The sequence below is a fragment of the Megascapheus bottae genome, chromosome 6 (assembly GCF_031878675.1).
Source record: "Megascapheus bottae isolate mThoBot1 chromosome 6, mThoBot2.hap1, whole genome shotgun sequence".
In the NCBI taxonomy this organism is placed as follows: Eukaryota; Metazoa; Chordata; class Mammalia; order Rodentia; family Geomyidae; genus Megascapheus; species Megascapheus bottae.
In genome coordinates this window covers 24,741,381-24,758,552 of record NC_143514.1, presented here as the reverse complement: position 1 = coordinate 24,758,552, position 17,172 = coordinate 24,741,381, and the positions used below count along the sequence as shown (strand labels likewise).

Sequence of the window (17,172 nt, the reverse complement as noted above, 5' to 3'; positions counted from 1 at the left end):
TGAAGATTACTACAATATAGTTCATGGAGATTTTATAGAGATTAATATGCTAGTTGGTATTTAATATCTGGAACAATGCCTGGCACATGATACTCATTTAAAAATTGTTGGCTGCTATGATGCCTGCAATGCACAGCACATGAGGATCAAGGGAGAATGTTAAGATGGGAACTGTAAAGAGGGGCCAGATTAGGAAGGAACACTATACTGTAGAGTGTGAACTTTATCTGATGGGACTCACTGAACATTCAAATAGGAAACTCATATCCTTTAGCACATATTTCATTTTGTTGTTAATAAGCAGTCAAACAAATGGAGCATTGTCTATTCTGGAAGAGGCCCTAATGAGCAGAAAATGGGCCAAGCAAAGCAGCAAGGGAGAATGAAGGAAAGTAGTAATGAGGGAGAGCCATAGCTAGTCAGTCAAGTTCTTAGGAATGAACAATTGACAGGATTTGTTGATTTGGCCAATTAATTAGGATTCTTTCTCCAAAATAATGTGAAGAAAGACACTGTATCTTCTTTACAGTAAGTTTCCTGAATATGACTAACTCATAGACTATCGGACCCAGAGACCAAATGGAGCCCAGCGCTGCTAATGTTTCTTATAGATACTTCCATGGAGGTTCTGCTGCTAGGCTTGGATTAAGGGTGGGCTGATGAAGTGTGCTTTCCCCCTTATCCATTACTGAATGAAATCCATAAATGGAAAACCCAACATTTTCAGCGTTCTTTGAAGACAAAAAAAATCTCATTGTAGACAATATTTAATCATAAATTCTTGTGACCAACTGGGAAGTCCAGATTGGAAGGACCTGATTTGTCCTAAGTTAAGTTGTTAGTTTTGTTTCCTTCCTTCCTTTCCAGCAACCAGTTTTATTAGTGGTAGCAATGAAAAAAATAAAGAGTGGTAAGCCTTCATTTTGGTGACAAATGGATTTATGATTTTTGCAAGGAAAAGTTGTTTTCCTTTTTTCCCAAATGATGGAGGTTCTGTGTTTATACAGAAGTCCAACTCAATGAAAACAGCATGGTAGACTCATTTAGTACAGATGTGCTAAGTTGGATGGCTTCAGAACTCTCATTTGTACAGAGGAAATTCACAAAGGCAACTTGAGCCTCCCCAATACTCTCCTTCAGTTAGAGTCACATGACCTTGAAAAAACACCAAAGCTGCAGAGTGAATGTGCCAGGAATTCTTTAAATCTTTGGCCACATCAAAAAAAGGAAGAAAAAAAAGGGAAAGAAAGAAAGTAAAAAGAACATTGTTTAGGAAAATCAACAGTTATATAACTATACAAATCCCAGAGTAAATATTTTTCTCTGTGGATAAACCCAGCTATCTTTAAAGGTAAGCCAAGAAACAGCATGATGCCATGAATCTTAACAGAAAAAAAAAGATGAGTGGAAAGATGTCCTTATCCTTGGCTGAAAACATTCCAGGAAACTGGCTAATATTTAGAGATGGATGGTATTACTTTCTTGTAAGTAGTTTTTACTTAGTGAAACTGTTTTACTTTAGTAGTAGGTTTTAGAAATAGTTCCCTTAGACATAATTTTCCATAATGACCTATTGACCATTAAACATTTTATTTTAGCATCTCATTAGATGAATTTTTTTATTGAGTATTATAATCACAGAGAAGAAGCACTTGTAGAAACATATTTACAAATGTCCCAAACATGTGCAGATCTGAGGGCTGAAAACAGGATCGCTCACGAGCCTGTTTCTTGTTTTTATTTTGATGGATACAAAACAATTGAACACTGTGACATTTCGCTATCCTAAGAATGCGTGCAAAATCTTCTTAACTTATTCTGTGGAAATATTAAAAAGTAGTAGCTGATGATTGTGATCTGACGGTTAATTGCATTCTAATTTCAATACCAGATGTCACTTAACTTCATGGCACTGGGATGTATTAGCAAGAATATTTATAGGACAGTAACTAGTGTCAGTTTTCTTTTGTCACAGAATGCAATATCCTACTAGTAGTAGGGTATTTTTTTTTAACAATACCCTACTAGTAGAGTGTTTTAGGAATTGCAGGTAGAATATGCATGTTTTGTTTATTGACTAATTTCCACTCAGATTCTTCCTTAGTCTTTAACCTTTCCATAACTTTTAGGCCTTTTAAATGAGAGGTTACAAATGCTCAAGTTTCTTTTGTTTGAAAAAAATCTTCCAATTTTATATGTATTATCTAATTATTCTTTTACTTTCCCCTTCAGAACTTCTCTTTTCCAGAGTTATCTGAATATCTTGATATCTTCATCACTCACCTTCTTCTCAAGAGGTCTAATCCTATTTGTATCCTATATTAATCAAGCAAAGTGATACCTTGCTAAAATTACTGATGTCCTATAATAAAAAAGGCATAATTGCCTTTAATTAGATATTTTTTTATTAGAATCTTTACCTGGTCAACTCAGGATAGCTAAGACAGAAAAGATATTGTGGCTAGGAACTGGGGTTCCTACCTAAAATACTAGCTATTCAAGAGGCTGAGATAGGAGGATCAAGGATCAAAGCCAGCCTGATTTGATGAATCTTGGAAGTCATCACCAATTAACAACAAAAAGCCAGAAGTGGTGTTCAAGTGGTAGAACACAAGGCCTGAACAACAACAAAAAAAACTAAGAGCAAGTTGAGGCCATGTGTTTAAGTCTCTGTAAAGGCACAATAGACAAACAGACAATAAATAAACAAATAAATGGAATGTAGTCTAAGTCTACAGCAGTGTTAAGGTGTTAAGTCCTGCTGTTGGCATTCATATTCATTTAACCAACCAAAGCAGCTTCCAATCCTGTAAGCACCATTTAAGCAGTGACTTACGTTGGTATAACGTAAAAATAACTCTTAGATTATGCTTTTTACCGTACTTTTCTGTTAAGCATGTTACTTTTATTTTTTGTGCCAGTTGGGGCTTGAATTCAGGGACTAGTCACTGACCTGGAGTTTCATTTTGTAGATGACAGTCTCATGGACTTTCCTGCCTGCATTGGATTTGAACTGTGATCCTCAGATCTCAGTATCCTAAGGTATAAGCATTAGAATCATAAGCCACTTGTTACCTATTTTTACCTAAATATTTACTATTGAATTACAATTACAATTGCCTGTCATGTTCAGTATAGGAACATGTTTTACATGTAGGCTTGTTTTCTATGAGGAATATAGGCTATTCCTCATAGCAATATCTCATAGCATAGGTACAGAGTAGGACATACCATTCAAGTTCATTTGACTATATTTCATGATATTTGCACAAAAGCAATATTCCTTTACATCATTCTTCTCAAAGATAAATCCTGTTAGATGAATCCTGTTACTATTCAACACATGATTCATTTTTGCATGAGTCATTATCCTCCAACTTTACTAAATTCATTCAATTCTTACAGATTCTGGGATCAGGTTGCGTACAAACCAATGACAATTTAAGTGCCATACATGTACATATATATATACACACACATACATATACACAGATATGTATATAAACACATATGTACATATGCATATACATGTATGTATGTATGTATATATACATATATATAGTATATATATTGCCAGTTCTGGGGCTTGAACTCAAGGCCTGGGAACTGTCCTTGAGCACCTTTGCTCAAGGCTAGCGCTTATTATTTGAATTACAGCATCTATGTATATAGTACCAAGTAATTGAACTCAGGGCTTCATGTATGCTAGGAAAGTACTCTACCACTAGGCTACATTCCTGCCCCATTGTATTTCTTTTTATTATCCTGCCTGCAACATCACTGCATTGACTAGAACCTCCAGCAAAACACTGAATATGACTTATACATATGAGAGTATAGTAAAACTATCTATAGGCACATAAGGCCTCAGAAGGTTTTTTGAAGCAATTGTAGCAATGGAAACAAACTTGGGAGAGTGTACAGGGGACACTGAAACGAATGGCATTTTGAGAGTTTAAGTTTACTACTCTCAAAAAGGAATAAAATGAAAGAAACAAAATGGAATAAAAAGGGAAAGTAAAAGACTGTATTTGAGAAGTGGACCTGAGAGTATATGACAGTGCCTATTTTGTTATGAGGAAGATAAATGAAATGATATGCTAAATAAAAGTTTTAATAAACAAGACTATTCATTCTATTATTAAGTCCAATTTAATTGTAACAGGAAAACAACAACAACAAAAGAAAGAGTAACTTTTAAATCATCAGAAGAAAATTTAGTCATCTACTAAAAATCACAAGAAAGGGACTAATCACAAGAGCTGACATAAGATGGAAAAAAAAATATATATATATATATATTTTTTGCCAGTCCTGGGCTTGAGTTCAGGGCCTGAGCACTGTCCTTGGACTTTCCTCAAGGCTAGTGTTCTACCCTGAGCCACCACACCACTTCTGGCTTTTTCTATGTATGTGGTACCGAAGAATCGAACCTGGGTCTTCATGCATGCTAAGCAGGCACTCTACCACTAGGCCAAAATCCTGGCCCAAGATGGAAAATATTTTAATGAAATTTTAGATATATTCATTCTACTAACTAGAGCAGCAGAATTTCTACAGTTGATATTTTTAAACACTTTGTTCAAAATACCTTACAATTCACATATAAGAAAGACAAGTGAATGTGAGGAAAGAGATAAATCTGTCATTATTTTCTGATGACCCCGATTTTAACCCCCAGGATCAGTGCATGCACGCGCGTGCACACACACAGACACACCACACACACACACACACACACACACACACACTGCCATATAAAATGGGCAATTTGGTACTAGATGGACTTTGTTAAAACTAGGACAGACTGCTACAAAGATGCATAAATGCTTAAACTGGGTTCATTCATGTGACTGAGCAGTTCTGGGGGAGCAAATCTGCTCCTTTCTCTACCATGTTCTACCATCAAGCTCCCTTCCTCTCTAATTGTTGGCTGGTGGCTTTCCTGAGGAATAATAACGAGATAACTTGCTTGAATTCAGATGGTAGATATGGTTGAGAACCCAACCGACTAAAGTTTTATAGTCTGTATCCTAACACATCTTTAGGATATTCAAGGTTTTCTGTTAAGATAGGAGCAGTGGTTTAAAAAAGTCAAGCCAGGTACTGTTGGTCACACCTGTAATCATAGCTACAAGGGATATTTAGGAAGATCTCAGTTAGAGGTCAGTGTGGGCAAAAAAGTAAGAAGTGAGAGACCCTATCTGAAAACCATCTAAAGCCCAAAAGGTTGGAAGACATGGATCAAGCAGTAGAGAACTTGTCTAGCGAATGAAAATCTCTTAGTTTAATGCCAGGATTACTAAAAAATGGTGTTGAACTCTAGTCAAGCAAGAAGTTCATGTGTTTCAGCAGACATGGAAAAGACTGAGAACTATTAATCTTCTTTCTTTGTGGAGACAGCCCTTACTCAAACATCTAAAACACCATTAGTAGTCTGGGACATGGACAATCTGAAACACAGTTTTGGTTGTGGTCTATATATAATGAAGTTAAAATGTTCCCACTACATTGTACAAAAAGAAATTCAACAGCATAGGAATCTAGAAATTTGGAGATGATGCTATTCTATGTAATCTTGCATGTCCCTCTAACTGGAAGTGCTCAATGACCATTCTTTATCAACGTGTTCAGAAATATCATTAGAATTAGGGTGTCTAGGGCTGGGACCATGGCCTAGTTGTAGAATGCCTGCCTAGCATGCATGAAGCCCTGGTTCCATCCATTCCTCAGCACCACATACTAAGACAAAGCCAGAAGTGGCCCTGTGGTCTAAGTGGCAGAGCACCAGTTTTGAGCAAAAATTGTCCAGGACATGCCCAGGCCCTGAGTTCAAGCCAAAGGACTGGCAAAAAAAGAATTAGAATGCCTAAGTTAAACAGGAATCTTGGAGTGCCTAAGTCCAAGATAGAGCTTTGCCACCAAAGAAAATTTAGGAAGTCAAATTGATGAAATGGAATCCGAATGCTTGGACCTGCACAGGTCTATTGTGATAGTTCAGTGAACATTTAACTCATGATCTCTAGGAATCAATATAACTAAAGTAGCTGAATGTATTGGTATTTAGGTGGAAAATGTGTAGATCTTATAAAGTATAAATAAATCTTAATCACTCTGTTTGAGATTCATGGTATCTCATTTGATTATTAGACTTTTCACAGCTGTCCAGACTAAGTCCACTGAAGGGAAGGTTCTATTTGAAAATGAACCTGACTAGATATTTATTTTGGATATAAATTGGTTAGTAGTTTCATAGATTTTTTTCCCCTTTGTTTTTCTTTTCAACAAATGAGAATCTAACCATAGTAAAAGAAGAACATTAATTTGGATTTGAATTTAGGTATAGATCTAATACACAACTAGAATTGATTTATTATTTAAGTAAGGAGAAACCACTGAATAAGCATATCCAAATTGTGCAAATGTAAATTCACTGAGTTCTTGAATGTATGTAGCTAATTCTTTTAAAGTTTTAAGTGAAAATGTAACCTGGGTTAACAAAAATACATAGAGTTGGTTGACAATGAGGAAGTTAGAAGAAGAAAATAGTGAAGGAAAGATAAAAGTATGATTTATGGTTTTCTGACCAAATAAATAAATAAGAAATTTACATGAAAGTTTATAACATTATGTCACCCTTAGATAAACAGAGGGAAAATATTCATACAATTCTTAAAAATATTGGGTCTGTAAAAGCAAAAGGAAAATAGTTTTGGCAGAACCTGTCTTGAGATACTGCCAAGACCTAAATGTTCCAGAGATGGTTAAGACCTGCTATGAACTCAAAACACAGCCAGACTGGTTGCAATCCCTAAAATGTAGCTTCCTTACAGTTCACTTAAAAATATTGAATCTCTGTGTTGTTGGATCTAAAACATGAAAGTGAATGTACCTATTGACATTCTCAGACATCATAAATATTATTCCAAAATAACTGCTAGAGAAATAATTGACTTAATCACAGCCAATGCCAAATATATGAAAGACCAAAAAGTATGGTTGAGCAAAGAGATACTTCTACATAAGAAATGAAAAGAAAAATGGTGGTCACATTACTTACAGGAAGGCCCTGTTTTCCTGGTAGCCCAGTTTTTCCAGAATTTCCTGAGATGCCAGCAGTTCCATGGTATCCTTGTATGCCTTTTGGCCCCGGGAGGCCTGGGAGTCCCTTGATAATGAAAAGTTACTTGGCTTACAGAGATATGCTTATAGAGATACTTTCATATTTACTAGAGATGGAAGACTTGGGCTTCTATTTCTACACTTTGTCATAGAAGCCACTTGTTTCTGGACATTGTTTAGGATTTACTATTTTATTCTGATAATTGTCTTCAAAAGTGCCCTAAATGCTTGGTTTATGACTGTAATTTCAGCAGGAGACTGAGATGGAAGATTCTCAAGTTTGAGCTTGCCTAAAAATTGTCTCTATCTATCTATCTATCTATCTATCTATCTATCTATCTATCTATCCATTTCCTTAAAAAGAGACTGAGGAGGGATAGTAGTGGAGCATTTGCCTACACCTTGAGTTTGTGTTTTAGTACCAATACAAGAAAAAAATAAATAAAACAGTTACCTCAACAAAAATGCTATGTTATCTAATCTTTCATGCCTTAGTATTATTCTCTTTGTCTCATAGTGCCAGCCCATGCTTCATTCAACCGTGAAGAGATGCTATATGTTCCTGTCAGCTTAGGATATGGCTCTCATTCACTGTCTCTAAACCTGTCACATGATTTATTTTTGCTCCCAAACAACAAATTCTTGTAATTCCTCTTGATACACTGTGAATCAGGTAATTGCATAACTGAAGAATGGTCTAAACATTTGTTTCGGCTCTTGGACAACTGTTTCATCTGTGGATATCTGATCTGAATGTATTTGCAATTATCATCCTTTTTCCCCACTTTTCTCCCCTGTTTTTTTAGAGCCAGGACAAGCCACTCAAAGCAGGCACTTTTGTTTGGTCAGGGGGACATCAGCAGGATATCTTTACTAGTAAGCTAATTAGCACACATCTGACTGGCTAGAAGAGAAAACTTGTATTATGGTAAAACTAACTTTTGTTCTGCAGTAATCTTTTCAAAGGCTTTCTGTTCTATTTGCTAGGCTGAATCCTCCAATTAAGTGGAGCTCATGTCTTTTAATTTATCTCTGATCTCTGACCTCTTTTAGCATTCATTCTCAGTCATGATTCCAAGTTCCCTGTTTTCCTGTGAGCTAAGTATGAGAGATAAACAGGAGTCCACAGGGAGAGCTCCATAACACAGGAAAAGCTGAGCCTTCAGCTGCAGGCACTCAGATTTAAACAAGTTTGGGTTTGAGTTAGTGCTCATATTTTGTTCCCTCTGTGTTCCAGCATGGTTTTAAAGTTTTTTGTTTCAATATGATTTGATTTATCCAACATGACATACTTGGCCCCAAACTATTCTGCTTGCTAAAGTTGTCAATTCTATTTAGGAAATCATGAAAGATGAAAGAGGTGTGTTACTTACAGGAATGCCAGCTTTCCCAGAAGGACCAGAAGCTCCCTTTTTTCCCTTAGGGCCCTAAAAATGGAAAGTACAGTTGTAAACAAATAAAAATAAGCTCACTTTTCAGTTCAGCTGAAGTCACAGAAAAAAATACTGACACCTGGATAATAAAATACGCACATATAAGCATATGTACATATACATATATTATGTATAAATGCATATATAATTGTCTTGGAGGTGGGTCTTGTGGTGGTATTATGGTTTGTATAGAGGCCCTTGTGCTTGTTAGCCAAGGATACTGCCACCTGAGCTGTGCCTCTAGCCATGGATGACAATCCTCCTATTTATGCTTTCCTTTAATACTGGTCCCAGCTCTTTGAACCCAAAGTCTGGGCCCTGTCTCTAAGCTTCTTTTGCTCAAGGCTAGCACTCTTACCACTTGAACCACAGCTCCACTTTGGTGGTTAATTGGAGATAAGTGTCTCATGGATTTTCTTGACTAAGCTGGCTTTGAATTGAGATCCTCAGATATCAGCCTCCCAAGTAGCTAAGATTATAGGCACAAGCCTGGGCATCAGGCTCTGAATGGAGAGAATTTTAAATCAAAGGCAGTCTGTTGGAGCAGATAGCTTCAATTAACTAAATTTCCCCCAACTTAACTTCTATAAGTTGGATGGACAGGCACTCAGGAAAGATGCTAAATTTCACTTCTAGTACATACCACATTCTAAGTATCAAAACAAAAAATCTCTACTATTGAGATATTCTTATAAGTTAGTTTCATATTAGGATGTCTCAAGAGTAGAGATTATTTCAAAAGAGTTAAGGCTATATCTAGGTGCTTACTATTTAAAAAAACCAGAATATTATTCAAAGTTAATAGATAGAAAATCAGATCTTAATTGAATGTCATGAAATGTAAACTGTAAGAAATATTATTAAAGTGTACTTTGCTAATGATAGTCAAGTATGGCATCACTCATTTATTGACTAACAAGACTATGGTTTCTGATTTCTGTTGTTATTCAATAAAGATTTTCTTAGAACTGCTGTCATTCTAACTAAAACAGGACACAAAGGAAAGTCATAGGCGTAAAATGGTGTCACCAAAGTACAGAACATTGATTCTGTGCACAAACAGTAATAAGCTAAATATTTGTATCTTTGCTGAAATTCACATATTAACATTCTATCATGGTAATGCCTACTGATTTGGGTGTGAGGGTGGTTGGGCTTTGAGTCAGTGATGAGACCTGGAAGGTCAGACCATTCTGAGGGAGTTTAGTGCTCTTATGAAAGGAACCTCAGAGATCCACTTATGGATGCAGTGAAAATTGGCTGTCTGGACTATGGAGGCAGATTCTCACCAGAATCTAATCATGCTGGCACCCTGACCTTGCATATTCAGACTCCAGAACTCTTAGAAATAACTTGCTGTTGTTTCTAAGCCATCTACTCTATGGTACTTAGTTATCACAGCCTAAAATAAGACAGTACCTTTTTGAATTTTGCATTAAAAAATCTCAAAGCTGGAATGACTGGTTAGTTTTATAACTAAACTAAAAGCTAAATATAACTAAACACTACTCTTACACAGAGGTGGTCTGTTCAATAGGAAATTACAGATTGGACCAAAGTTAAGAAAATACGTTGTGATATAAGGTGCTAGTAGATGACTGAGTTGGTAGCATAAGAAGGAAAAACAGTCACTCTTTAACGAATCTTTCAAATTCGAATATAATAAAAATAATATTCAATGCTACTTCCAGATTTAATTTACTTATATTTCATTTAAATATAAGTACCTCATAAATCAATGAACAGACTTTCTGTTCTCATAATAGGAAAGGCAAATGAAATTTGTGTGTGTAGTCTTTAGAGTGCATATAAAAAAATGTACTTTCTGTTTTGCCTGGCTGACACTGAAAAATACATTGAGTAGCCCATATGAAATAAGACCTATTCAGAAAACCTTGCATTCACTGAGACTGTGCATAGATTGCTAGAAAAAAGTCTAAATTCAAGTCTAATGTGCTATATTTATCCAAAACCTTGTTTATTTTTAAAATACTGTTATTTTTGTTTAAAAGAGGGTCAGAGACAGTTATCACAATGCTTGCCAGTTTTAACTTCCTTTGAGAGGACAGTTTTGTCAAGTAAGCATACTAAGCTTTATTAAAGGTTTATTCTTATTCTCATTCTCTCCTTTACTTCCCCGCCCTCCTTCTTTCTCTTCCTCTTCCCCTCTCATCTCTTCTTCTGTATCTCTGTATTTCTCTCTATCTTGCTCTCTCTCTTTCTAAGAAACTTCTGCTCACTAATAATTGTGGGTTTTTTTTGTGAGGAAAATAAGGTTATGGCTTGAATCTTAAAGCCACCATAAGAAGGTTCACTTCCATCTGTATTACAGAAAGCTTTCAAGAATGTACTAATCATGCCTTGCTTTCACATCTTTTCTACAGTTGACCATAGCTAACAGGTTTAATGAATAAATTAGTTGGTTAAGTAATGAATCTCATTTTACTTAATTTGCAAAAGAATTCAAAGTAACAGCTTCTGTGTATCAATGTGGTTCAGGAAGTAAAGTTTCTAGCGTTAGATCTGTTGGTAATTAGTTTTGTGATCTCAAGGGTCTCATCATCTCTCAGGGATTCAAATTTCTTCATCTGAACAATGAGACAATGATTGATTTGTAGGCCCACAAATTCACTTCCTTATGAAATCCAGTGATCAGACATCACTGGGGAGGTGGAGAATCCCAACTGATTACGCACCAGTATGATCAGATATTGGGAGAAGAAAGTTGGAGAGGATTCTTGTTAAACTGATTACATTTCCTTGCTAAAACTGGATTTTTTTTCAGCAAGAGAAGTCCAGTCAGATCCATTTATTTAGCATCTTCCTTATCATTTCCCTTAGCCATTTCATCTTAGAAATTTTGCATTCACTAACCCCCACCCTGCTTCTTGGCTATGTTTCCACTTGCTGGTTCTCTCTTCAGAGTTGAGTTCAATCTAATCTCCGTTGTCAAGTCCATTGTAAGAATGCCCTGTTCCCTTTGTGATAGTTCTGGTGAAATCTTCATTATCATGCTGGAACAAGTATAGCTGGGTAATATTTATCTTTAGCACCCTTTTAAAATGAAATAGCTTTAATTGAAAGATTTTTTTTCACTCTATAATGCTGATATATCTACTTGAAACCTTTAAAAGAGAATACTAATTTGGGACAATTTTAGACAATTTTCACAAGGCCATTTGATTAGCAGTCAAAATGTAAGAATCATTCGAAAATGTTGTTTGTAGTGAAATTATTGACAAACACCCTGCGTAAGAGTGCTATTTATTTTGAAGAAATTAATGATTGTTTGAATGATAATAAACAACAAACTTATGCCTCTGCCTTCATAAGCCAATAATCAATGTCATATTGCCTTCAACAACCCAACTTACTTCAGGTCCCGTCTCTCCTTTTAGTCCTTGTTCACCTTGGACTCCTGGTTCACCCTTTAAACAGAAACCACGACAAATCATAGTTATATTAGTGTTTATTTCCTAGATGACCAGAATTACAGTGAATGCTTTCAAAACATACTGGGGGCCCTTGCTGTCCAGCGGCACCTCTTAGTCCTGGCACACCCACATGGCCCTAAGGAAACAAAAGAGCATATTACTGGAGTAGAAGGTATAATATGACTTACTAAACAGGCTACTACCATCTAATGTGATAGAGATGGGGAACAGGATAAAAAGGTAATGTCTACTGGATATTATGATGAATATATGGTATTCTGATGGACAAGTACAGAGTTTTACTTTGTTTTTACTTTTTAAAAATGTCATGGTTTGCATGTTAATCTTCTTAATGATGTGGCTTCCCAAAAGATATGGCTATGTCCTAACCCCTGAAATCTGTTCATATGATCTGATTTGAAAAAAGAATCTTTACAGATGTCATTAAAGATATCAAGATTACCCTGTGTTATCCTGTAGGTCCTAAATTCATCACAGGTGTCCTCATAGTAGAAACAACAAGAAAGGCAGACATAAGCTGGGAGTTTGGCCTAGTGGTAGAGTGCTTGCCTAGCATGCACAAAGACCCGGGTTCGATTCCTCGGTACCACATACATAGAAAAAAGCCAGAAGTGGTGCTGTGGCTCAAGTGGTAGAGCCCTAGCCTTGAGAAAATCCAGGGACAGTGCTCAGGCCCTGAGCCCAAGCCCAGGACTGTCAAAAAAAAAAAAAAAGGCAGACATAAACAGCTTGGAGAAAGCCAGGAAAAGATAGAGGCAGAGACTGGAGTGATGCTGTCACAGGAATCCCATAAAAGGCAAAGACGCTTTCCAGAACTTCTAGAGGAGGACTAACCCAGTCTACTCTCTGATTTCAGATATCTAGAACCAGGAAACTATATTTTGTCATTTTTAGCCATTTCTAGCAATTTATTAAAGCAGCTTTATAAAAAGAATATGAACTAATTTTGAGATATTTCTGTGATATTAGTTTTAGGTCCCCAAACCTACAAATACTCAAGTCCTTTATATGACATAATTTATATGACATATAATATAATATATACACTGTGTCTACTTTAAATTATCTCTAGGTAGTACACAATTCCAAATACAGTGTAAATTCTGTGTAGATAATCATATGATACTGTTCCCCAAATTAAAAAATTATATTGTAAAATTTACAATTATAAAATTATTTTAAAACATATAATAGGCATTTCATGTGTGTGTGTGTGTGTGTGTGTGTGTGTGTGTGTGTGTGTGTGCGTGTTTGCTGGTCCAGGGGCTTGAATCTGGCTTGAGTGTTGTCCCTGAACCTTTTTGCCCAAGGCTAGCACTCTACCACTTGAGCCACACCTCCACTTCCAGCTTTTTGTGGGTTTTTGGAGGTGAGTATCTTATGTACTCTCTTTTCCTGGCTCCCCTGGCTAGCTTCAAATCACAATCCTCAGATCTTAGTCTCCTGAGTAGCTAGGATTACAGACATGAACCACAGAGCCCCAGATAGATATGTTTTCAAAGAATAATTTCAATCTGTTCCTGGATGAATTATTATTTGGATATAGAGGGATGACTGTATAGTTAACAACCAAAGGAAAAGAGTTTAAGAATAAGGTTTCTGCTTTTCAATCCATGCCCCTGTGGTAGTATACTTGGGTCTCCATTTTACACTAAATTTACAGCTATTTGGATAGTAGGTTTACTGGTTGAAGACTGGGAACAATTAAAGCATGTAATATAAATAGATATCAACCAGCAATTTGTTATTGCTCTATTTTTTTCCAAGATGGAATGCTGATCTGAAACATTCTCCTCTTCAAATGAATAAACAGAAACTAGTAACTACCCAAGGGGAAATTTGGCTGGAAGATTTCTGCATGAAATCTTTTGTCCCCTATCTTCTGAATTCTTCACTCAAATTTCCCTTTTCCTCGTTCTATATGCTATAGAAAGGCTTACCTCCTTTTTTAGATGAGGGGGTGGCTTGAAGGAGGGTTTGCAAATAAGAAAACAAAGGTGAGTGGATACCTTATATGCACCCGGAAATTTATGTTCTAGAAAGTGGGATATGATTATGAAAAAGAAAAACATGATTCTCACATTTTAGAAAGGAAGACATATATTAAGCAAAGAAACAAATGTTTGAAAAAAGTGAAATGATGATACCACACAATACCATGAAATGAATCAGGAAATACAACAGAAAAGATAACTACAGTTCTATTTCAGGTAGGACAGACAAAATGGTAGCATTCCTGCTGAGATCTGCATGAACAGGAAAAAAGGAGCAGTGGGAAGAAGCGATGATGATTTGAGGAAAAAGGATCAGAAAGTAGAAATGTTTACCACATTTAAAATATTGCTTATCATTCTCAACGTACATACATGAAAATGGAACTAAGAAATGTCAGAAGCTAACTTGGGTTGAGATGGAGCAGAGGGAGAATGATAAAGAAGCAGTATATACATAAATGGATGTGCTAAATAGAAATGCTTTTATATAACGATTTGAAGATAATAAATCTAAACAATCAAAGACATAAGCTATTACTCATTAGCTCAGTGATGTGTATATTCATTTGAAGCTGAGACCAGCTACAGAGAATCCCTCTTGAAATTTAGTAGTAGCAGTAGAAATTACCTTATATCCCTCTACTCCAGGTTCTCCCCTCTCTCCTTGTTCCCCTCTGGGGCCCTACAGAGACCACACGCAAAGATAATCAATTTCATAGCTGTATTCACGAATGCAGTACAATTAGCATGATTTATTCTTTTTCAAAAATTTAAAACCCCAATATAATGAAACTTCATCAGTCCCACTAAACAATTTAAGAGATTTGAACTTTGGTGACAAACATCGAACATTCAAATATGCTAAACACATTTTCTATATTGATATATGTTTGTCAAATATAAACCATAGAGAAGAAATATATGGAAACTTTGTATAAAATTAAAGGCAAGTATAAAAATATGTCAAATCTAGTACAGTAGTACTTGTTTGTCCAAATTCAGGCCAAAGAATGTCAGACAAGATATACTGTATTTCTATATTCAAAGGCTACCATATTGCTATAGTGATTTTATCCGATAGACAGTCATAAATTTAACTTAGGGATTCTAAATAATTAAAGCAGAGTGATAATTTTCTTGCTTTACTACATATTCTGATCTTGTGTCTTGATATTCTTTTATTCTAAGTGATACTATTTGATAATCGTGAAAATGAAAACTCTTGACCATTATATTTATTTTTGGTATACATTTTTATCTTACCCATATATGCTTCAGATATTATTTTGGTCAAATATAAGCATAGAGGCAGCTATTAAGATGATTAAAGCAATATGGGCAACATTTGAAAAGTGATGGGTAAAGTCAGTCCCTAAAATATGTAATTATAAGAATACATATCCATGATTTTTAAAGTTCTTTTTTTGTGCTTTATTGACTGGTATAAAAGAGGTTTCAAATTACTTGGTAACTATGTAAACTAAAAAGTTTATTGATCAAATATTAAAAATACTTTATGTCTAAATGTGAAAGTGTTAAAGAAATATTTGCCCTAAGAACTGTCAGGAATCTGTAAGTTTTGATCAATCTCTGTCAGAAGTTGTTGTACACTCAGTGCTCAAAGTTAGATACTAGAAATTTACTTTCTTAAATTACATTTTGACTATAGATCTTTAACTGCATATTTTTAATACCTAAAATTTTTACATCATTCATATTTTGTGATAGCAAATACTATTCTATTGATGCATGCTATAAATCTAACAAAGTAAAACACTCTTTGGAAAGATGGCATTTGTGTTCTGAATTTGTTGATGCATTTCATCTTAAGTAACAAAACAATTTTGAAAAAAGACCTACTGGTTCACCTGGAGGCCCAGGTGGTCCAAGGAGTTTGCTGTCCTCTCCTGGGTAACCCTAAAATGAAAATAATCATGTATTTACAGGACAGAATTCATTAAAAGTCTTTCAGAATACATAGCCTATTATTTTCCAAAACATCAGCAAATACACATTTGTAGTAACAGTAAGGTTGAAATTCTGAGCCTGTGCTTTCCCTGCTGTTGCTATAACACCTGAGCAAAATCCAGTCATACTTTGGTTGTTTGTTTTGGGACCGCATTTCGTGAACTTTTCTTCCAGAGCTGGCTTCAAACTGCAATCCTGAGATCAGGATTATGACCCTGTTTGCAGGTGTCAGTCTGTTCTCTCTCTGTGTCTCCCTCTGTGTCTCTGTATCTCTGCATCTCTGTGTCTGTCTGCTTCTGCCTCTCTCTGTCTCTGTCTCTCTCTCTCTCTCTTTCTTTTTCTCCTTCTCTCTGCTAGTGTTCTACCACAACAGAGCTAGTTGCTCACCTCTAGCTTTTTTTTTTTTGCCAATCCTGGGGCTTGACTTTAGGGCCTGGACACTGTCTTTGGTCTTTCTTAAGGCTAGTGCTCTACCACTTGAGCCACAACATCACTTCTGGCTTTTATTTTCTGTGAAAGTAGTACCAAGGAATTGAACCCAGAGCTTCATGCATTCTAGGCAAGCACTCTACCACTAGGCCATGCTCCTGGCCCCCAGTTATAGCTTTTTAATGTTTATGAGTCTCATGGACTTTCCTGCGTGGGCTGGCTTTTAACTGTGATTCTCAGTTCTCAGCCTCCTAACTAGCTAAAATTATAAGTGCAAGCCACTAGTGCTTGGCTTTTTGTTGTTGGCTTATGTTAGCTGTTCAGGAAAGGTTTCACCGTTTCATCTACACAATATTATTTATACTGTATTCCAATCAATTTACAATCATACTTTATCTTTCTTTATGCAAAAACTTTTACCTAGGAAATTAATCGTATGATATTTTATGCACAAGTACAATTTATATGTGGTGTTTTAAAGACTCAGTCTTCTTTTTTTTTTTGCTAGTCTGGGCCTGAGCAATGTCCTTGGTTAGGCTTTCTCAAGGCTAGAGCTCTATCACTTGAGCCCCAGCACCATTCCCGGCATTTTTCTATGTATGTGATACCAAGGAATCAAACCCAGGTCTTCATGCATGCTAGGCAAGCACTATATCACTGGGCCAAACTCCCGGCCCAACAGCCACTCTTTTAATAACATAACAAATAAGTCAGAATTTTCTCAATGTGGAGATTTTTTTATACTTGTATTTTATTGTCAGGATAATGTAT

At 35.8% G+C, this 17,172-nt stretch overlaps 1 protein-coding gene across 1 annotated transcript in view; it reads right to left on the bottom strand.

Annotated features, from left to right (window-relative positions):
* Window positions 1–17,172, bottom strand: part of Col24a1 (collagen type XXIV alpha 1 chain) — a 247,900-nt gene that overhangs the window by 38,605 nt on the left and 192,123 nt on the right. The window contains exons 43-48 of the mRNA XM_090333967.1: window positions 15,865–15,921; window positions 14,633–14,686; window positions 12,072–12,125; window positions 11,930–11,983; window positions 8,496–8,549; window positions 7,061–7,168 (exon numbers count right to left, since the gene is read on the bottom strand). Coding sequence (XP_090190093.1) covers window positions 7,061–7,168; window positions 8,496–8,549; window positions 11,930–11,983; window positions 12,072–12,125; window positions 14,633–14,686; window positions 15,865–15,921 — 381 coding nt within the window. The remainder of the gene's footprint in view (window positions 1–7,060; window positions 7,169–8,495; window positions 8,550–11,929; window positions 11,984–12,071; window positions 12,126–14,632; window positions 14,687–15,864; window positions 15,922–17,172) is intronic.